Consider the following 23,501-nt stretch of genomic DNA (forward strand, 5'->3'; position numbering starts at 1 on the left):
TATTAAACGGGCAGACATTTTCGTTCCCGCGTGAAATAGAGATTCGACAGCCCATAACTTTGATGATTATTATTGCAGCCGATGATAAATCATGGCTATACACGGCGGAGGGAGCTATAAAGGCGTCTGTAATAGAACGGAAGAAGACGTATCCCATCATGTGATGATATAAATGATGATCAAGAGTATAAAGCTATAGCGGGGAGAAACTTGTTTCTATTGCCCAGTGACGCAATTGGCGCCGGGATTTGTGTGGACCGCCATAAAAGGAACTCGGAAGGATTTGCCATTTTAGCGCTGTGATTTGCCATCAGCTCAATCGCTTATTACGTTGATAGAAATCTAGAGACGTTTGTTATAACAAAGTGACGACCTTTTGTTTGTCTTCTGACGTCATCATCTAATCAAGCCAGATAAATATACCTAACGCTCTCTCTCTCTCTTCCACTTTTGTGTTGATTCTTTTTCGTCCCGCAGGATATGAAATTGATGCCAATAGAAGATTGGAGCGGATGATCACAAGACCTGCAGCCGTTTATGTGTCCAATTTCCTGTGTGTGTTTTCTGAGGGGACGTCGGCTGAACCGCATAATCGATAAATTGCAGCGAGCGACACACGTCGGCGTATATACACCTTCACAGTAAAGTATGTTAGATTATTATTACATTCGCATGTATTAAATGGAATAGCGACATAAGCCTATATATAGATATACCGCCGTCTCCGCTGTTGGGCTAATGGCATATTCGTCGTATACAGCTGCACTTTTATAATCCACTTTTCATGGGATCACATTTAGATTCTCTAAATTCTTTAGACGACAGCTCGCGAATTTTAAAGTTTGATGCATATAAAACCCCGGGCTGAATATAGCCGAGAGAGTCCATTACATATTGAAACGAATATATTTCCCATTTCTTCACGGTTCAGCTTTCGTTTATCCTGTCGGAAAACAAAACAGGAAAAATAGCTCGGCCTTGCATATTGCGAATCGTCAGTTTTTTCTTTAGTAATATTATAGACAGAGCAACAATCCATGCATACTCCACACGTGTCTATATTAGACACAGTGCATAACATATCGTAGCAGTCCAGTAAAAAAATATGCATGGGTACAGGAATAGCTCTCTATTCACAGTTTTAGACTATTCAGACGAATTCAGCGCACACAACTTTTTTATTTAAAATTAGAAAAAAGGACGACGGAGAGCATTAGATACGTCATACGTCAGTCAGCATCGCCCGTATAGAGGAGGAGGAATCAAGAGCGGTGGGGGGGGGGGATATGTGCACATACATTTATAATGTACAGACTTCGCTGCTGCCGGTGTGTAGTATAGATTTACCAACTTTTCGGTTTTCCCCCGCGCCGAAACAACTTTGCGCGTGTTCATGTATTTCTTAGACACATTCAGCGCTTCTTATTCGTCTGTTTGAGCTGATTACAAGATTAGACGCTCTGATTCCAGGTAAAACCCGGGCTGTTGCCCAAGTTAATTGAAGGCGGCAGAAAAGGCCGAAGGCCGTTCATAAATGAATCGTACATTTAAATAGCTCATTTCAAGCGGTTATCAGCAATATACTAAGAAGGGGTCCACGTTCTTATATGTCTACAACGTCATTTGAATTTCCAGGACAGGCTCCCAGAAAATAAAAACAAAATTGTAGGTCACGTTCCCCGTGTCCTTTCTCGCCCTACTTTGCGTGTCACGGGACTAGAAAACAACACACACACACACAGCCTGAGGGGGAAAATAGGGGATACATACATCCTCGATAGTGTAGACCATCACTCTTTTACCGGCCGGCCCTGCCCAGTCGTCAAGGATGGCGCATCATTGGTTATGATGATGTTGATGTGGTGGCGCGGTGCATTTATGGCGTGCGAGGCTATCGCCTACGTTGTATACATAAAAAGAGTAAGTATAGGCCTCTATAGATGTTGCGGGTCGGACTGTATGTGTGCCGACTCCGTCGGTAGTTTTGCTGCGGGATTGTCTCTCCTTCGACTGATGGATCATTTCTACGTGCATATTTATATTATTATGATTATATTACAGAGTTGTATTATATATGTAATAACTGCTGGGGTTATATAGCTGCATAGCAACATCTACATAGACTTTGTGTGTGTGTATGTTGTGTTGATGGGGCTATAATGTACATCTAGAATATATCTATAATATACGAGCGGTGTGTGTAGGTTGGACGTTTACGATGGGAAATGGATGGCGTTCTATCGCCCATCATCTCCCATGCGCAGCACAACTAGTAGGGCTAGGAAAGACACAATTACGTACGTACGTGAATATCAACACGTTTTGATATCACTCCGACCTCTTGAGCACTAGGCGATGTGTTCAGTATGGCCTCCGGTTTTCAATGGCGCCCGGTTCGTATCCATTCAACCTCCGCGTGATCCCCTCCTTCCCTCCTCCTTTATACAAATAAAATTGTGAGGAAGGAGGGGGGGTAGGGTTGGTTGCATACGCGTGAGCACTACACGTTATAACGTAAACATATCATACGAGTCGTTCCTAATGAGAATCGATCGACCCAATTTAGACCTGCAACAATAATAACACGCCTGGGCCACTTGATTCGGGTCTGTCCTTGTGTTATCACACGGCCAGAATGAGAGAAAAAGGCGTAATATTCATCTGTTTCTTCATCTCAAATGATGGCATTATTTTCAGTTCTTTCGCAATGAAGACTAAACGGTTTCCATCTGTCTTGTTATATCATTACGGTTAGCTCTCTTTGTTGGAGCGTTCCCTTTTTATTTTCGCATTGCCCCCACCTAATCCAGACAGCCTCTAGTGTCCAGGGACATGAAGAAACTAGACCGTGAAATATGATATTGGGTTTCGTTCAGTCTGCAACAACAACAACAGCCAGAAAAAGAAGAAAAGAAGATAAAAATTGTACGATCTTGAAGACCTGGGCGGACCGCGGGACTGAACACACTGCTGGGTTGTTCCCCCCATCTCGAGTTGTTGAGTCTGGCGCATAGTATAGCGCATGTGTACACAGTGGTACAATTCTAGCTCAGCTGTGTATAACGATCATGTGTTTATACAGCAGCACCCGCACAGAGTAGCTCCATAATAATGGCACAGTGCAACTTTATCCAACAAACTCCCCTCCGTACCTCATCGTCAATGTTTTCCTCTTATAATTGACGCGTATTCTTCTTCTTCATCATCCCGTAAACTCATTTAGTTTATTTTTCTCATCATCGTTTTGTTTTCAAAAGAAAATTTGTGACGCAATAGTGGTGGTGTCATTACTACTCTCCTAGCCCAATATTTGTTTCCTATTCAAGACGCCAGCAGTCACCGACAGTCCAGGCAAATGGAATCGATTTCGCAACTCGCTCCTGCGCTGCCCGAATGATGGGGGATTGATTGACCAAATCAAGTGGACAATCGAATGACGCAATCGAATTACAGACCCAGCGACCCTCCTTTTTATTCCAGGAGGAATGCGACGCTAAATCAAACTGAGCAAATAATGCCAAAGTCGCCAAAACGAATCAACACAAGTGTTACCGCCTTCTCCGGCTCCCGTCGAGTTTGGCGTCTTTCAGCGGGAGCGTGATAAACGATACCGCATATCCTAAATGGCGTGGACGGCTATACTACTACTGGTGTGTGTATACCGGCTTCAACTCTTCTTCTGTGTGTCTTGAGGAGGGTTTTTCGCTCTTTCTGGCGCTGCCTAGGGTCTGAAACGATATGTCACCATCTTCCCATTTCGTTCCTTCCTATTTGTTTCTCTTTGTTGTGCGCAGTCCAACGACAACATCAACAACATTTCAGCTGAACGGCCATCCATCACATTTGGAATACGAGTCGGAGATGACGGCGCGGGATTTTTTAAAATCTATCTTTTGAATGCGGAATGACGTCATACTTGCGGTTCATCTTCGTATGTCAAATAAATGATTATCTTACACCATTTTCCGCAAGGGTTACAACTTCGATTGGGAATGAAAAAGCAATTATATGAGACAAAACAAACGTTATTGGCTGGGCAGATATTCCTTTGAACTTTCAGACTCTGATGATTTTCCACAACTCGTCAATGTTATCGTTATCGTGGGCGTATTTAATGGAGCAATTAATCGTCTCCCGGCAACCGGACATCAAGAAACGGTTACGTCTCAATGCCCTTTTGAGATGATCCCCAACTGTTATTGGTTGTCTAGGTTGTGCGATCTTATAACTTTACAAGCGGAGGCTTGGCGGGGGGTTTGACAAAACCGACGGCGGAACCGTTGCCCGACCCGGTTGTTGGCCGGTTAATTCGAAATGAAATCGAATCATCATCTAGTGCGTTAGAGACGGCCATCATGTTGCCATCTCTTCCGTATCTCTGTCAACTTTTTCTACCACAATAAAGCTCCGTCGCTGTTGGCGTCGTCAGCCGGTTGGCAGGATGGTTGATATATAACTACAGTATATCTCTCAAAAGTTTCACATTCTATTTATTATTTCGCCGTCACCCGCCGCCTTCTATTCCCCCTTTTGAATCTCTCCATCCATTATGTTTTCCATTTTTTCTTTTCTTTTTTCCCAACAAAAAACAAAAAGCAAGTCAAGGATATTATTTATGATCGCTGTTTGTTTTGTTACCAAAAACCACGCCCACGCCATTATGTCACATCTATTCTCCGGGACTCCCAAGTTTGCCGTTTCTTTTTGTTTTCAATGTCAACGGAATGGAAAGAGAGAGACGAAAAATCAGTTCAGTCATTTGGAAAAGGCAAAGCGACACTCGATGTAGTTCGCTTAATAAATTTGCCGAACGAGCAAATCAAAATGTTATGAGAGGATTACGTAATAGCCAGACATTATTTGTTATCGACTAGACGATTTGACTCTTAAATACCATTCAATAATAGCCAGAATTTATAAATTGGTCGGGAATGAGAACGGAAGTACTATGCACAGTGGCCGCAGGATCCTATTCTTTTGTGCGGGCCTGCGTCTTTCCGATTTTCATCTGTCGTTTCGCCTGTCACAACAAATCCTCAAGGACACGGAGAATACAATATGGGGCGTGGCCATCGCTTCATCACATTCCGCCCTCTTCTCTTCTCTTCCTGGACGCATTCACGAGAGCTTCTTCTTCTTCCTTGGAGCTGTGGTGTTGCCATAATTTGTGATGATGATTCACCACGACTCGGTGAGGAACAAGCCCCCCCTTTGCAGACTCCTGCCATGCATGATAATACACACTCAATCCATGAATACATTCCAAAAGGCTTGAAAATGATGTAGCACCAGCCCCCATCTCCCGAACATGTTTATCATCTTTGATGTGCCAGTTCTCGGCGACGTAAACATGTCGCTGAGAGAGAGCGGCCGAGATTTTGAATACCGTTGCACCTGCTGCATAACAACAGGCTCTAGACAGAACGCACCGAGTGTATGTCTATAGTAAATACATATAAAAATCCTTTACAATGTCCGTTTGGTATATACTTTTGGGGATCGTCCCTACTCGGAAGGAACTGTGAAATGATCGAATAAAACCGTCGGGACGTTATATAGAATCTCCGAATGTCCGACTATACAACATATAAAGTGAACCCGAATCTAAGTATACCACGTATACACATCCCTCGCTCTTTTATAAGCTCCTTAATATAATTCCTAGCGTCCAGGCGGGGTTAAAAAAAGGAAAAATAACAAACAAGTCTATATAACACACACAAACCCTTTGCCCCCCCCCCCCTGCGCTTCTTTCTTCTTCTTTTTTTCGAGTTAAGAGATTTTTGTTGTGCGATTGATCTCTTTGGCTGTCGTCATATCTAGGCGACCCTCCCACTTTCCCAGGGTCGCCACCATTTTTCTCGTTTGTTTTGTGTTTCGTCCTGGAAAGAAAAAAAGAGGAAATAAAATCCCAATTTTTTTTTATTGTTGATTTCGTCAAATAACAAAAATGGACGCTCCTGTACAAACGGCAGGGGAGCTGGAGGAGGGATGAGTGCAAATCCTCCCACATGAACACACAAACACGGGAGCAGTCGCCGCCATAGAATCAATTTTTTCTTTTACGACATTGGCGGTCTAACACAGAGAGAGCGGGATGTGGTGATGGTTCACGAAGTTGTAATACAGTCGATATAGACACACACATGAGGGGTGACGATCCACTTCTTCCCCCCCATCTAGACGAGCGGAGTTAATTCCATCCCCCGTTTCTTATCTAGACCGAAAAAGTGCATATCAATTCTGAGGGGGGTGAATAACTCACCGACTATATAGGGTGATATCGATACCACACCCCTTTTTTTTCTCTCTCCCCCTATCTCTGATTGTATTCACCCCCCCCCCCACCCCCCTCTACTGTATTATATACGGCACCAAATGTGTTTCTATAAATAGGAAATAGAGGAGAGAGCTATATAGGGTGATTTACGCTTTTTTTTTCTATTATTGCGACGTGCTGTCAACCAGACTGGGCCAATTAGATCGTGTACATCATGATATAGGGGGGAAAGTGTTCTCTCTGTTCTCCTACATATGTTGCCCACGCAATTTTATATCGAGGACCACGCCCTCCTATTTGATTGTATTGTTCTCCCGCGAGGGTCGATCGCCCGTCAGTTGGCCGAGATTCTTATGCCGATGCTAATCATAACGAGAGTCAATCAATGTCGAATCAAAATAGAGATATTTTCTCCTCCTAGTACTTTTAATACTTTTGTATTTCTACATTTATTTAGCGGACGTATAAGATAAAAAGGGGTTTTCGTTTTCGTCCCTCCTTGGCGGATTTAGACTATCCGTACCCCATTTTCTCTTCTTTTATTCTTTCACGACCTTTTAATTCTTGCGGACTTTGAGAGCGTCTATCAGACGGTTCGAGTGGGTGGTGGTAGGAGGCTCAGCGAATGTAGTTGCGGCCGTCGTCAAGAGGCTTATAATACAGTTGATAGTGTACGGTATAGATGCTGCGGTATAAGACCGTCCAAAAAAAAGAACGAGAGAAAGATCTATAAGACCAAAAGTATCTAATCAAGCCAGCGATTGATTCGCCCCTCCCAAAACTACAACAACCCAAAATCAGACATAAAATAAAAATAGGAAGAATTCCGCATAGAAAGAGAGGCTGATGTGATGTTTCGCTACATTGCTTTTGATTTGTCCTTTTATATAGCCTACACATTGATGATTGGTGCAGACGCAAATATCTATTGCCGCATAGTTTCTTTTCAATCTCTCTCTCTCTCCCAGCAGAGTATTGCTACGCGACATAGTTGGGTGCTCGGCTGTGTATAACATCAGCCACTGTTGCCTGGATATAGATATTAAGGAGTGCAACTTTCCTTAGATATAGTTTATGTGTGTACAAACACACAGAGAGGAGGAAGAAGAAGGGAGAGTTGTGTGCTCTTTCTATTGATTCCAACTATGTGCAGTGACGACGACAATCGCACAAGCTGCAACTCTGTAGACTCTCTTTCTCTTTCGTCTAGTCTAAATCCTGCGATGTGGTGCAACTCGTTTCCTCTTTTCTCCCTTTTTCTGGTGGACCCATCCCTTCTCCTCGTCCCTCTTCACGGGGAGAAACGGGCGGATGAGGACCGTCTCATCCGCATCGATCCCCTCGGCTCTTTTGTTCTTTTGTTCTTCAATGGCGAAACGAAATTCATTTGAACTTGGTGCCCGTTTTCTTCTTCTTCTCTCACAGAAAAGGAGAGAGCGGGATGCGCCGGAAGAGTTCCGGCGGAGAGCAGCTTATACTTCTCCCATAGTTTGAGTGCCATCTTTCTCCCAACCCGAAAGTCATAGGGCAATCCACTTTGAGACTTGACAAAAGTGTCCCATCGCAAATTCCTAATTAATTATTCTAATTTAGTTACCAGCGCCGTCTGCTCTCCGGGTCGTCGTCTCATATGCAAATCTCCCATATCCCGCTTTAGACTGTATTAGCCGCCCCTCCTCGCAGGTTTTTCCTCGCTCATTTTCAACGATCATCGTCTTATATAGTGCTCAGAGATGGACGGTGTGTGGTGCCAACTTCCAATAAAGGTTATACATCCATTACAACATATTATCCGGCGGAGGTGAGAAACGGATGACCGCGCCGCCAACGGCCAAATAAAAGCACCCCGAGGCGTTTCTTCCGGCTCAGAAAAACTTTGCCATCGGCATATCCGGCTGTGTGGACAACAATGCCGCCGGCTATAAATATGTTGGATGTGCAAAGCTGGGCTGGACTGGGCTGGGCTGGGCGTATAGAGCCGATATCCATATTTCCCTACATGATATGCCCCATCTATCCAGTTTGTTTGAGGGGGGGGGGGGGGGTCTCTGCAGCAGTTGGTGGCGGCACGTTCATCGGTCGGTGTGCTGTGTTGGCCGTCTTGGGCAAAAGTCACGAAGCCGAAATAAATATAACGTGATGATGATGATGATGATGACGATGTGTGTGTCTCTCTGCGAGGAGCTCTCTTTTCTCGCTCGCACGTTCACTCCCGTATTTACACGCGGGAAAAAAGAGGAAGAAAAAAAAGAGAGTCCGTGCTGCATCATCAGTCGTCATTATCAAAGCGGTCCAGGACACCCCCCGACGCCGCCGACGACGCCGCCGCCACCCCGTCAGAGCTCCGGAAGCCAAAAGCCAAGCCAAGGAGCGGCTCCTAAATACGTGCCTTGGCTGTGTGTGTGTGAGAAAAGAAAAGGCGCCAGGGAAGAAGAAGGCAAAGAAGAAGAAGAAGGAGCACCGCCGGTTTGACATCCATTACGTAAATGCAGCAGATAGAGAAGGGAATAAGGAAAGAAAGAAATATAGGCGACGCGGCGTTGGGCGTCGGATGGATGGATGGAAAAAAAAAGGGAACTAAAAGAGGAGCCGACGCCGCCACACCGCGCCCGTTGCATAAATGAATGTGCATACATGCGCGGAAAAAAGAACACAAGGCGCCACACATCCAACGACAATAAGAAAAAAGGATCTGAGCTGAGCTGAGCTGAGCTGCTGCTGCATCAACATAATAGAAGAAGAAGAAGAACTATGGGAACAACAACACAAGCAAACCCGCCACCACCCCCCGTATATATATACATATATGTAGAGCAACATCATCATCATCATCATCATATTCTACCCCCTCTCTTTTCCATTCGGTGCCCCCAGTGTGTGTACATATTTTATTGATTAACCGGCGGCAGACGAAATAAAAAGAAAACCCCATCACACAGCAGCAGCAGCAGCCGGTTTCAGTCCATTGAACCGCGTTGCTTGATTTGATTCATTCATTTCTTCCCATCTATCCAGCAGGAGTTTGGCGATGAAAACAAAAATAAAAGGATTGCCGGCAGCTGGTGAAAAAGAAAAAGAAAAAATCCTTTTATTTTTTGAGAGACGGAAACTCGTCGGCGAATGATGACATGTCGGAATTGAAATGCGGAAATGGTGGGGAAATGATTTCACGGAAGAAAGTTTTTCTTTCTTTTTTTTCTGGTACTACTAGGTCGTCTGTGATCACGTCCTGTGCCTCGGCTTGGGTGGTGTACATGTACACACACAAATGCAACGATGAAAGAAGTCGTGTCCCTATTCAACTGTCCCGCGCTGGCCCTGGCCCAGCAAAGTAAAGAGACTCGGGAAGCTGCTGGGCTGCGCTGGCCGGTCGGTCGAAAGGGGAGCAGACAGAGACGTGCCCAAGTGGCAATATGACGACGGGTGCTCGGCTCCTGGTGATAAGGAGGCACTCTCTTCTATATACTAGACTAGACTACTATATCAGACATCCAGCCGAATAACGCTTGTATCCATCCACGCTGCTGGATGGGCGCTCCTCCTCCGTGTTGTCCTGTGCGTCTATGCTATTATGTGAGAAACAAACCCGGTCATAAGGTCGAATTGATTCTCTCAGCTTTCTCTTCTCTCGTTAGTCAATAGTTTTCCCTCCAGTTTCAATTGACTCTCTCAGATGGGACTGATCTCTCTCACATCAGCTCGGCAGGCAGCACAAGATATTATTCCACCAACTTTTGTGCCTCGATGACCTCCTCTTATCCGACATATTCTCTCAATAGTTTCCGCAAACCAACCGACTTTGCTCCTCTTCTTCTTCTTCTTTTTGTTTGTGTGTGTAAAGGTCCCAGGGTGATGATATCCCCCAATGATTTCCAGCTTTTTATACATCAAGATCTGTGGGGGGTGTTGGGTGTATGAGGAAGAAGGAGGGCCGTCATGAAAGTCGGGAAAAGATAGGAGAGCCGGAAACGAGCCAAGACGACATTTCTGCTGGTCCGTTATTTGTCGCTGGGATGTTTTTGCGGAAGAAAATCTATAGGAACACAAACATAAAGGCGGCCAATTTCGCACGTCCAGCCTCGCGTTCTTGACGTCACACCAAATAACTGACTGGTCAGAAAATAGTTTGATTTTCATTCCGGCGGAATAATCTTCCGCATTCCATGGCGGAATTCCAAGTTTCTTTTCACATCTTAATCATATCTACATCTTTGTGACTGTGACTTTTTGGCTTCCATCTTCTTCTTTCCTTTTGTGTCCAGCTCAAGCAAAAGTTTCGTTCCTCCAACTCATAATGAATCGCCATTCTTCTTCCGGCAGAGTTAAGGAAGAATGGCCATGTCCACGCCCCGGAATAAAAAAACTGGCGGGGGAGAGAGAAAAGAAAAGAAAAGTCGAGAAAATGATGATAATAACTTGTCCATCTGAAATAGGGCGGACATACTAATACATATATGATATCAGGCACGCATATGTTTTGAGAGCTATATATATACTACATCCAGTCGTCTAATAAACACAACAGCGTCTAGAAACAAGGGATTCCGCCGGAGTGGCGCGCGGGCGGATGGAGTGGGCGACGCGGGAATTTGCCCATTGGAATAATCAGGGAATAATCCGCTGCTGTTGCTGCTGCTGCCGGCCAGCCGAAAAAGAGGATGGACACAAGAGCAACCAACGGTTTCGTCCTCCCATGTTTGATGTAAATAGGGCCCGACTTGTATATGTACGGGGACTTTACGTTAAATAATGAGCTGAGCTCCTCTAGCTGCACCCGAAACTATATAGACAGCAGCAGCAGCAGCAGCACAGCACTGCCAGATATAGCCTACTATACTTGTCTATATGGCACTAGACTTGAGTCTAAGTAGCATTAGATGTTTAGATGTATCATATGTATACTGCGCTGGACTGCCGGACGAGTTGGAGGAGCATGCGACTTTTGCTTTGCCGGACTTTGGTGAGCTGGCTGGCCCGATTTTGACGCTTGAGCTGTTTTCCGTGTAATACCAAACACAATTGCACCTCGCCCGCGTATATATACTCGGCACTTGGCTGTGCTCTTATTCTGTGCACACAGACATGTAACTAGACATTTGAAAGTCCACTATAGTCGACTATATATCCAACGCGACGAGTGTCGAGTTCGACCTTTTGTCAAGAGGATTTCCAGCCAACCGTTTGAGGCGCACAAAAACTCTACTGACACTGCACTATAGAGGTCCTACTTCTTATTCTTGGTATTATATTTAGCAGTTGCACGTGTACTTTAATTTCTGATTTGCATACACACAAACGGGGAATGAATGTCATCATAACCGGAGGGTGTGATGTCATTTGATTAAAAGGCGAAGGGAGGGGCCTGTTATCAAATGCGTATTTGTGCTGTGGAGCCCAACTTTATACTCTCCTTGGTATTATTATCTCTGCTGGCCATTAAAAGAAAAGCACTTGCGCAACCAACCGGTCGTACAGCGCAGTGTACATGAAAAAGGGGTACCGAAAATAACTCGTCGTCGCAGTTGTCAAAGTATCCGATTCCTTTTTGGGTGGAAACAACTTTTTGACATTTCGCCTTTCTCCTCTTCGGTGAAAATATATAATAAAGCCCAAAAACTCTGGCGGATTTTTGTTTGATTTTTCTTCTATTTGTCGTTTCGAAACAAGAAAAAGTTTCGGGACACCCGCGAGTTGCCATGCTGGGCCAAGCAGACGCAGGGCCAATGGCACCGCACACACAGCCAGGCGCCCTCCAAAGTTATTGACCGTCATTTGAGTTTCGACAAGTCTGAAAAAAAAAAAAAAAGAAAAATCAACAAGCACCAAACACTTTCTCTTTTTTTGTTTTGCCTATTGGAACGTTACGGCTTTTGACGTCTTGTATTATTTTTGCCCACCTCTTTTTGTCTCGAAACACGACAGACTTTATTGCTGCTGAACTGCTGCTGCTGCCATGTTGCGCATTTCACGCGGCCGCCGCCTATTTTCAAGTCATCGGACGAGTGAGAGAAGTTGAGCGAAAGCCAAAATATAAAACAAGTGAAATATTTATTAGACATTATTTTAGTTAAACACGAGAAAGAGAGAACAAGTCTGTAGGAGCGCGGAGAGAGACATCCGACTCTTTATACTTAGGGGGATTGGATGTTTTTATTTTTTATTTATCCCGTTGAACGCGGCTGATGGTTCTGACGGCTCGGATCAGCCGCGCGTTCACTCGACCGAAACATCACGGAACCAAAAAGCCAAAAAAGAAAAGAATGTGAAGGATAAATAAAACGGGCCGTTCACCAGGAAGAATAGGAATTGGGACCAATAGGAATATTTTTTTTTTCAGATTTTGCTTTTCTCTTCTGAAACTTTGGAGAAGAAAAAAGGACAAAAATCTAAACTTTTTCATCAGAGCAACTTATTTTGCGCTCGCCAAGTTTCCGTTGATGAATGACCAAAGGCGAAATGTTTAATTGAGAGAGTTCCACCACAACTTGCAGCTTTACATCAAACCAACCATTTCGTTTTGATGACAATCAAAAGTAAATGAAATCTGGTGGACTGTATGACGTAAAAAAATAAAATAAAATAATAAGCCCGATGATTCCAGTCTAAAAACTTCCGGGGGGGTTTGATTATGTGGCGCGTTGCCAACGTCAGCCAATTGATGGCGATCCAAAAAGAAAAGTATACCGATCCTATAAATTATATATTTTGTGCTCTGTGGGTTCACTTTTAGACAAGTGTAATGGAAATAGCAGTAGCTCTCTCAAACGATTGACCTATGGTGTGTGGAGCGGGTAGGGTTAGATGCTTCCGGGCGGATGATGTGCTGTGCGCGGTGCGTAATGACGGGGAAATCGATCCGGTTAGAAAAGTCGTCTCTTTTTCTTTTTTTCTTATTCAATGGTGATTTATTATTTCTACTTGACTGGGAAGATTTAAAGGGCTGGGTTCGATTTGATATTTCCCGTATTTCTCTACTTTTTTTTAAAGGGTTCTTCTTCCCCCCATCATTTCAATTGTATAATGTTTTTATTGGGTCGTTTTCAAATAACTTCCGGTCCGGAACAAGACAGAAATTCTGATCGATGTTGTATACGTGCCCTTTTTTTGTTTTGTTTGTTGTGTACGCTTTATTATTATATCATCGTCCCCTTGTTTTATTTTTTGGGGTCTCTATTCTTTTCTCTTTAACGAAAATTCTCTCACTAAATCAACGGCAGTGATTTATGGCCAGCCGACACTTTTTTATTTTGGTTTTATTTTTTCCCCTTTTATTTTTTTGTTGTCGCGCGTTGCTGCTGTGGGTTTTAGTTCCATGGGGTCAACCCACGAATCGACACCAGCAGAATCGCATAGCACTCCCCCCCTCCTTCGCTTCCTGACTGCGACACGGCCCAACTTCCGGCCACGGACGAGATGCGAAACGAGGCGGAAGTCAAAAAGCCGAACTTATACCCCTAGTGAAATAATTCAATCATTTTCCCAAAAAGGAAAAAAAAAGGAAAACAAGCAAACACAGCACATTTCAACTTGAAAAAGTTGATGCCATCCTGCATTATTCAAAATTAAGCTGATTAGGTTATGACATTTCAGCAACCCACGCGAGGAAAAAGAGATAAGCAACAAAGCTTAGCAAATAATTCAGAAAGTTCGGATAAAGTCGCTAATAGATAACAAGAAACTAGAACACGAATGAATATTACTTTAATAAGTAAACAGGAGAGCGTGGGTGGAAAACTGGGATATAGGTTTTGTAATCGAGCAATGGCCTGTCTATTTCGTGTCGAAATCCTGTTTGGAATGTCGCCAAAATAACCAAGCTATAGGAGTGTAGTAAGTAGACGTTATATACAAAAGAAAACAGACTCATCCAATTCAGATTCTAGTAATACTCGCACTGGCTAATAAGGTTTAAGGTCTTTCGCCTGAAAAGGTCACAGGACGGACGAGTTATATTTTATCTATTATCTTGAGCTCCTCCGGGTCTTTTACAATGTCGAGGAGCTCGGGTAACGCGGTTAGGACACGTTCATCTCCTCCACCCATCCATTTCTGGAATATTTTCGCAGTCGACGAAATGTTTTATCGTCGTCGTCAGAGTTTTTCTTTTGAGGCGAAACTTCCGTTCTCTCTTTCATCACATCGATTTTCACATCGAACGTCATTCTTCTTTATTTTACGCACGTTCTCAAATTTATCCGCCGTACTAAACTTCCGGTTTGTGTCACACTCTTATTTTTCTCTCCAAAGCCAAAAATAGTGATTCATTATGATCTAATGAAACTAACAAACAAACAAACAAGTGTGCTCTTTTTCTGTCGTTCTTTAACATTTCAAGAGCCGGAGCAAAAAAGCTTTTCCTGATTGCTGCTGCTGGATAGTCTCAATCTGGGCACGCACAATCAGTTTCGCACCTGTCGTCGTGATTATATCCTGCGTGGAAAACAACAACAACCTCTTTGGACCGGAAAAAGTTAAAGAGAATTATCAAGAAAATTCTCCCGTAACTATAGCTGCTGGAACGAGACTCGGATTCACGAAGAGTTACCAAAACCGCAATGAGTCACATCTTTTTTATTCTTTTTTATTATAACCCCACCGGCACTTTCAATTTCCATTTGAAAAAAGAATCGAAAAAATGTCTGCATTTTATTTGTTTAAGAAAAAAAAAACATTTCGAATTGAATAGAAATTCGACGATTCTTTTTTTCTAATGGCGTCCGAAAGCAGTTTTATATACCGAAGAAAAAACATGCCGACCTAGAAGGAATGTGGCCGTCTCATCTTTCTTCTTTTTCCTCCTCTTCTTCTTCTTTTTGGGTTCCTCCAGTTCTTCTTGTTGTTGTTGTAATGATTAGACAGGAAAAAAAGAAGTTTTAGTTCAGTTATTCGCCGCTAGGAATTGTTTGATGTGGCGCCGGCGGTTAGAACTTGAAAAGAGAAGAAAACTCTCAATGCCACATGGCCCGAGGGTGGATAGAGGGGGTGGGAGCTCCCCCCTTCCATCGCCGGTTACCCAGACCCAGACTCAAGCTTCAAGCGAAGCGTGTGTAGCCAACCAACAGTCGTCAACCAGAGCCCGTCCTGTTCGCTACGTTTGTCCTTCGTTGTAAAAACTTCAAGTTTAAAACTTTTTCACTGTGCCTGCAATCTCTACTTGTGATATTATCTCGTGTGGCAACTGACAAATCTATTTCAAAAGTGCAAACAAACTTTTTTTTTATCTTTTCAACGGCATTAACTTATGGGATTTACTTATCAGTGGTGAAAAACTAAAAAAAACGGTTAACATCAGATTGATCAAAGTGAAAAAAGGAAAAAATATAATTTGATTCTCACGCGGTCGACCAGTGTAAAAAAGGAAAAGAAAAAGTGAACAAAACCAGGATGTTGTCGTTGTCTCGACTGGCTTCCCGCCAGGTGTGTGAGAGTGAGAAGAAGAAGAAGTAGGCAGCTCTGAATTTCTTTCGGGTTTCGCTCGTGCGTGACAGCCACTCTAATGGAATGCCATCGAATGATAGCGGGTGTTTTATACAGTGTGATCAGGTAAAGAAAAAGAGAGAAAAACAAATTTCAATGAAATAGCGAATAAAATAGCCATCTGTGCTTCTCTGTAAATGTGTGTGTGTGTGTCGTGAACGGTCAAAGCCCAGTGCAGATGGGCCGTTGCCGCCGTTTGGACCAAAAGCATAATGGCGTCCTTGTCTCGAATTCCCTTTATATCGTCGTTGGTACCCACTTTTATACTCGTAGAGCCCAATGAAGCCCGCGATGTGTGTGTGTGTGTGTGCATAGACGTTGAAATGACACCCTCCTAAGAGTTGTTGCCGTGTGTGTGTCCCAGCCATCTGGGAAATGAGTAAAAAACGAAAGTCTTTTTTTATTCAGAAAAAGTAGGTGGCCATTGTGTGTTGTGTGTGTGCCAGGGGAGAATCAAAAAACACATTTTCCACTTTTTTCTTTCCCCTTAAACAATCCATCAAATCGCCTAGAGACACCCATCTCGCCTTGATCTCCATGGGCGATAGTTGAGAAAATGGGGTTGAAAGAAGAAGAAAAAAAATATTTTTTAAAATAATTTTTCTTGTTTTTCTACTTTTTTAAAGTTGAGTCAACCGGATGCTTTTTGTAGAAATTCGTTAGTGTAGCTCTCCGAGATGACTCAGGGTCCAACTTTTCTCTCTCTTTTTTGAATGCGTGAATTTCCAGCACTGGAAAACCGACAAAATCTCAGTGACCCTTAACGTCTTACACAGTTGGGTTTTCTACCGTGGACTATACAACACGACCATCATCATAAAATGCCATATATATACAATATCAAAGCACAATCCCCCGAGCTAGACAAACATTTTCTGTTTGTGACCCTGCGCCGACTATTGTACCTTGTCACGTTTTTTTCTGCCTTCGTCATGAACGGCCTGTTCTTCTTCTTCTTTCTTTTATAACATCTCCCCCGAAACTTTGTCCTTCTCCTTCCTGTACACATACAAATAGGAGCTAGAGAAAAAAAGGAAGTTGCCACCAACTTTTATACGATTTTTTATGATTTTTTCACTTTGGCCCCCGAGAAGAAACTTTGATTTGATCCACGGCATCGTTAATATCTTATCTTCCCAGGGACCCTAAGAGTCTCTTTAAGCCCCTTTATCCGAAAACTTAGCACAAGAGCCAACCGTTCTCTCTCTCTCTAGTGTACCTAACAAGGTGAATGCAATTTTCATATCGACTGCCTTAAAGTTTAAGGTAATAGAGTTTGGGAAGCTAACGTCGTCCCAGTCAATTGGGGAATCGATTTGGGCGTGGCGGAAACTGCTGCAAAGTTTCGATCCAAGGAATGTCATTTGAGTTTTCCATGCTGTGCTCGCAGGATTAATCCCGCGTGTTTCTGTTCCTTTTGTGACCCACCACCACCCACCAAATAATAAAAAGAAAAGGGGGGGAAAAACAGTCAGTGAGGAGCCAACAAAAACATGTGTGCTGTATAGCAAAAGCTCTACGCTATGAATGATTACACTTTTCCTTGATGATTGTTTGGGAGGGGCCCGCTGAGCGAACCTATTGTTACCTTTAGCCCAGCCATGGCCCAGCCATAAAAAGTAAAAAAAAAGGTAACGGACGGACCGGTACCGGGTTGGGTTTTTTCTCTCTCTCAGGGGTAATCTTTTACAATTTTTGAATGTTTCCCACCCAGACAAGCTAGCAGGCACAGCACAGCACACTCGCGTCTAACATGTGCGAGTTATCTCGTCCAACTTATCAGTTATTTTTTGGAGGGGAGGGTGAGACATTAGCCCATGGGCTACACACGTCCGCCTTGCATAGTTCATCTATTCATTATTATTTTTGTGTGGGATATATAGTTAGTTAGACCATCCTCTGTCCTGTGTGTGTGTGTGTATTCTTACCTTGAGCGTGGTTGAATGGCAACCAAATGAGTCTCAGTTTCCCCTCTGCATTGTGGCCCTGCTGACATACGAATCATTCCCGCCAGCTAACGGTGCGTGAAAAGAGAAGGACTCTTAATAATTCATTCTTTCTTTCTATTCACCATGTCTAAAGAAAGAAAGAACATTTTCCCCCTTGCATATATGTCTTGTTGTCTTTTGTGTATGCGGCTGGATTTGATTACTGCGGCCAGGGGAGTGGGGGGGGGGATCATTTTTCAAATTTTTATGCCGCAACAAGAAGAAAAAAGAGACTCGGGGTTTTTGGCTGCATTTCGTGTAATCTCCGGCCCATCTCTTGCAATATGCAAGGAGGAGAGATACCCAGCTGCGTGTGCTGTAGGCCTCACTCCACCCGCCACCCTAACAACCCCTCCTTATCCACCAAACAACCAAGCCAATCCAGCAGAGAGAGATAGAGAGAGACAAGACTCGTATGTGGTCTCGTTTCTATCCTTATATACAACAACAACTGAACTTTGAGCTGCTCCAGCCCCCGTTATGGAACACACAAAGTTCAATACTGTTAGCGAGTGAGTGAGGGGATCTGATTAGAACGCTCGTCTGCACAGCACAGCACACAACACACAAACTAACCAGTCTTTTCTGTCTGTCTGTCTGGGCTCATCATTATGATGCTCCAGCTTTCTCTTATATACATTTTGATCCGTTCGTGTACCCCCTTCTATCCTTTTCTCCTTGTTTTTTTCCAGGGTTTTTCCAACTTCTTTCAACTGGAAAGAAACCGGCTACGTTTATGTATATGTGTACCTTTAGGGGTGGAAGGAAGGCAATCCGATTATTATTTATGGCTCTGCTGGATGTGGTTCAAAAAACAAAATTCCAGTTTTTCGTATAAATCTGAAAAATTAACTTTTGAATTTGATTTGATTTTTCTTTTTCTATTTTTTTCTTTTTTTTTTCTCTGGCAGGTAATGGATTAGGGACCCGCTCAATGTCCACATGAAGACTTCCAGTCATCTCGTTGTTGTGCACGTTTGTGGTAGTGAAAGAGATTCTTCTACTTCTGCCGTTTGAAAAAAGAAATCGAAAATATTGTGGTTGTTGTTGTTGTTGTCGGTTCGAAGGATTTGGCATCGGCGGATTTGACCGATTACACACACCCAACCATGGCAACAATCGTCATTTTAAAGGCCGTTTTGATGTTATTCGCCTGCCTACTGGTGACGCATGCCGGGCCGGCCCATGCCGACTGGACGGCCACGTGCACGGCCGGCTGCACCTGCAAATGGGCCGACGGCAAGAAAGTGGCCGAGTGCCCCAGCGCCGGCTTCACGACGATCCCCGAGAATTTGAGCTCGGAAATTCAAGTGCTGGATCTGCGGGGCAACCAGCTGGGCGTCCTGGTCAACCGGGCCTTCTCCTCTGTCGGCCTCATCAATTTGCAGCGCATCTTTTTACGCAACTGCAGCCTGACGCTGGTGGAGAAGGACGCGTTCCACGATCTCAACATAATGGTGGAAGTGGACCTCTCTCACAACCAGCTGCAGCGCTTCAACCCGGAAACGTTCAGCACCAACGAGAAGCTGCGCTCGCTCTCGCTGAGTCACAATCCGCTGGACAAGCTGGAAGCCCACCAGTTTCCCGCCTTGCCCAACCTGCGCAGCCTCGAACTAGTCAAATGCCAACTGGAAATGGTGGACAAGAAGGCGTTTATGCATCTGAGCAAGTTGGAGAGCCTCAAACTGTCGGCCAATCGATTCACCAACCTCAAACCGGAAGTCTTTTTGCCGCTCAACAAGCTCAAAAGCCTCGACTTGCAGGACAATCCGTGGAATTGCGACTGCCGCCTACTGGCCCTGCGCGATTACCTGTCTGAGGCCAACCTCAACTCGACTTTGACGCTGTGCGCCGAGCCGGAACATCTCAAAGGTAAATCGTGGAGTCGGTTGGCCGCCGAGGATTTCGCCTGTAAGCCGCTCATCGACGTCAACGAACCTCACGTCGAAGGACGGCTCGGATTTGACGTCACATTCAGCTGTCGAGTCAGCGGCAATCCACCGCCCACCATCTGGTGGGTCCTTCAAAACAGACAGGTGAAACCACTTTTATCTGCATGTAAATTCAAATTCATTTCGACTTTATTTTTTCTCGCCCCAAATGATTTCGACTTGTGACAGATGTTGTTGTACGACGGAAAGGAGAGCTCTGGTACCGTAATGAGATAACTAATGACTAACTCGTTTGTTTTCCACTTGGTTTATCAGATTGTCAACACGACGACGGCGTCGCAAAGTGAGCAGTTTGTCATCCGCCAGTCGAGTCATCCGGCCAAGATAAACCCGATTGCCTCGCCACACCCGCCGGAACCGCAGCAGCAGCAACAGCAGCAGCCGGAATTGGAGCACTGGAGCAATTTAACTCTGCGGCGCATTAGCGAGCAGGATGCCGGACAGTATCGCTGCATCGCCCGCAATAAAGGCGGCCAAGTGGAAGCCAACGTCTCGCTGCAAACGCCGCCGGCCCCCGTCACGATCCTCATCGAAGAGGAGACGGGATTAATGTCGTACACGACGGCCATCACCTTGGCGATCGTGGGGGCGTGCGTCCTCCTGGCCGGCCTCGTCTTCTTGATTATCTGCCTGGTCCGGCGAGCGCCAAAGAGGAAGCAGCCGCAGCAGCGCGACTGCAGCGCCAACAAGATGAACGGCTCGGCCAAAACGGCCAACGGTAACGGATCGATCGCCGCCGGCTCTGAACAGGAGAAATCGCTCCTGGACATTGAAATGGATCAGCACACGTCGCTGCAAAACAATTCGACCGACGGCTATCACGCCGTCGCTCAGACCGACATTGACGCCCAGCAGCACATGCACATGCAGATGCAGTTGCGCCACCAGCAGCAGCAGCAACAACAACAACACCAGCAACACATGCGGATGATTCAGGGGTCGAGCACGTACATTCCGGGCGAGCGGTACGACGGTGGCGGTCGGGTGCCTGAAACTCTGACGAGGCACTTGATGATGCTGGACGGATGTCAAGTGCAACAGAATCCCGACGGCTCATTTTACCCGGATTTGCTGGACATTCCGCACCGGGGAGCCAGAGGCGGCGGGTCGCCCAGCACTCACTCTGGCGCGTCCAACGAGGCGCCCAATCAGCAAATGATGATGTCGACGTTGAGCGCGGCCCAGTTGGCCGGCCATCCCAGCTACGGCGTGATGGGCATCCATCCGCCGCTGCAGTTCACTGACAGCAGCAGCACGACGAGCAGCACGGCCGTGTTACTCCCAGTCGGACCCCGACCGGGTTATGTAACGTTGCCCAGGAGACCTCGTCCGAGGATGCCCAGCTGGGCCAGCTCTCCTCCGCCCATGTCGTCGTCCTCTCCCGGCCCAGGTTCTCTGCCGCCAGAGGAACCGCAACAACCTCTGTACGACACGATAGGACCTCGCGTGACGGCCGACGGGTCGTCGACATCGGCGCTGTCGCTCAACAAAATCGCCGGACTGACGCCCAACTCGGTCTCGAGTCCGCGCGTCCAGTCCAGCACGCTCAGCCGAGGGCACAAGATCTCTCTTCCAGCTTACTACGTGCCCATCGAGGAGGTGGACATCCCGCCGTCCTCGCCGCTGGTCCAGCAGCGACGCGATCATCAGCAGAGTACGCCCAACATCCTGTCGAACGGGCAGTACGAAGATCATCTTCACCACCACCACAATTCCCGCCGGATGGGCCGCAACGAGCCCGTCCTCGGTTATTTCAACAACCACAATAACAACAATAGCAGCACGCCGGTCCGGCGGATGGACGACGTCGAGACTCAACATCTCCTCCAAGATTCATCGACGCCCAACAGCCACAACACTTCGTACTCTAGCGCGGCTCCCGAAGTGATCTCGCCCATTCCGGACTTCCGAGCGGCTGGCAGCCGGGCCAGCGTGTCTAGTCTGAGCAGCAACACGGGGATGAGGAGGAAAATCGCTCCGGCCGTGCCGCCCAAACCCCCCGGATCAATAGTCGTCGCTCGACCGGCGAGTGTCGTGCCCTATCACGACGACGACGGCGGGGGGTCGTCACCGGCCAAAGTGGCGCCCAAACCACCGCCCAAACCCAAGAAGAGACTCTCGACGACGGGCGACTCGATCAAATTGGACGATCCCGCAGAAAGCGGTGGCGGCCAGGCTGCCTACGAAGACGAAGGCGAAGACGGAACGGAAGTCTGAAGTTCACACAGTCAAGAAAGAAATAAGAAAATATTTTCGAGAGAGAAAAATCGATGTGCCTTAAAAGAGCGAACGAGTGTCGTCGTAGAGGCGTCCAATGACTGACGAAACCATTTGGCAGACCTGAAAAACAAAAACAAAAATTAACCAGAAACCCCCTACAATCTATTATCTTATTACATAATCCGCAGCGCTCACACGCATCCTTGCCATGCGTAGTCTATAGCTGTGTCCGTTTTTTTCCCCTTTGAACGTGTGTGTTTCCATTGCATCAAAATTGTATTGCTCCTCCTTCAAAAAACAACAAACCGTATGACAATTTTCCGTGTTTTGTTTGTATTTTTCTCCTTTTTTTTCGTTGTATCTTTTCGTTCGTTTCATTTTTTGCTCTTACCAACCCCCCCGCAAACGTATTTTTCATGGCTCTTTACTTCTTTATAATATCACAAGGAAAAATGTACATACAAAAATGTGATGATGTGGAAATTGGAAGAGAGACGGGAATATGCGATTGGTGAATATTATTGCGCGCTTGTACATATTTAATGAAATTAAAAAGAAGAAGACGTCGGCCGCAAGTCAAAAAGAGAGGGGGAAAACAAGTAATAGATTTGAGAGTGAATGTGCCATCGCGGTAATCTTAATTCTTCAAGAAAAAACCAAAATGTTGAATCATAATTACAAAAATACCCAAAAGGCAAAACACATTTACGAAAATCTACAAAACTTTAATTTCTTTCTTTCTCCCGAATTTTTCGTTTGTTTTATTTACTTTGATGCTGTTGCTCCTCCTCTTGTTCCTCCTCTTCCATTAGACCTTTAATGTATACAAACACCGTGTCTCTATACCATTCCATCTTGTATATTTAGCCCATTAATAAACGTGGATGTGCTATTCAAAGATTTTTCTTCATTCTTTTCAATCGCTCCCTTGTCGCTTTTGGGTTGTGTGTGGGGGGAGACCGCACGTGTCGATGTAATGACGAGGGGTCGCATAATGTGTGGAGGCTGAGCTTTTTGTGGAAAATGGAACAATTCAATTATCGCCCGACATCTCTTCTCCTGCCGGCCCTCTCGGTTGACGGAGAAGCAACGGACATCTGCTGTTCGCTCCCCCCCTACGTTCACTTTGACAAATGAAAGCTAATCAATCAAATTGCCTAGACCGCTCTCACTTGCCTATAGCGCCGCCGCCCGTTCAGTTCCGCATGTCGTTGGTCGTTTTTTTCGTCACACGTCTACCTGGAAACACTAAGGAGCCCATTTCTGAATATACTTTTCTTTCAAATAAATGTGAAAAGTCAGATGACGTAAGTTAAAAAGGACAAGTTGCAGCAGTAGCTCACTATGTTCCTGCGCTCAAAGCGAAAGCAGAAAGTGTGGAAGGATCTATAGACTTTTGAAACGGAAATCTTTTGCTGGTAAAAATAAGTCGAAAAACAATTTAAATTCTCCGAAGAAGAAAGTTGTTTTTAAAAAAAGATTTTATTTTTTTCCCGTCGAGGAAGTGAGTCGATGATGGGGCGTTGTGTGTGTGACGAAGGGTGTATCCCCACACACACACACAAACGCGTAACACAGTAATTA

The 23,501-nt window shown here is 45.2% G+C and overlaps 1 protein-coding gene across 3 annotated transcripts in view; it reads left to right on the plus strand.

The window, feature by feature from the left end:
* Nucleotides 1-22,815, plus strand: part of LOC124193190 — a 42,581-nt gene extending 19,766 nt beyond the window's left edge. Inside the window, exons 2-4 of one of the 3 annotated variants that reach the window (XM_046586892.1) lie at nucleotides 478-646; nucleotides 18,657-19,781; nucleotides 19,953-22,815. In XM_046586892.1, the coding sequence (XP_046442848.1) occupies nucleotides 18,855-19,781; nucleotides 19,953-21,914 (2,889 nt within the window). In that variant the 5' untranslated portion in view covers nucleotides 478-646; nucleotides 18,657-18,854 and the 3' untranslated portion in view covers nucleotides 21,915-22,815. Of the gene's footprint in view, nucleotides 1-477; nucleotides 647-15,319; nucleotides 15,824-16,256; nucleotides 17,778-18,656; nucleotides 19,782-19,952 lie in introns of those variants that run through there. The other 2 variants (XM_046586890.1, XM_046586891.1) reach the window with 2 other exon arrangements.
* The last annotated feature ends 686 nt before the right edge of the window (nucleotides 22,816-23,501 follow it).

This window comes from Daphnia pulex, chromosome 4 (genome assembly GCF_021134715.1).
Source record: "Daphnia pulex isolate KAP4 chromosome 4, ASM2113471v1".
Taxonomy (NCBI): Eukaryota; Metazoa; Arthropoda; class Branchiopoda; order Diplostraca; family Daphniidae; genus Daphnia; species Daphnia pulex.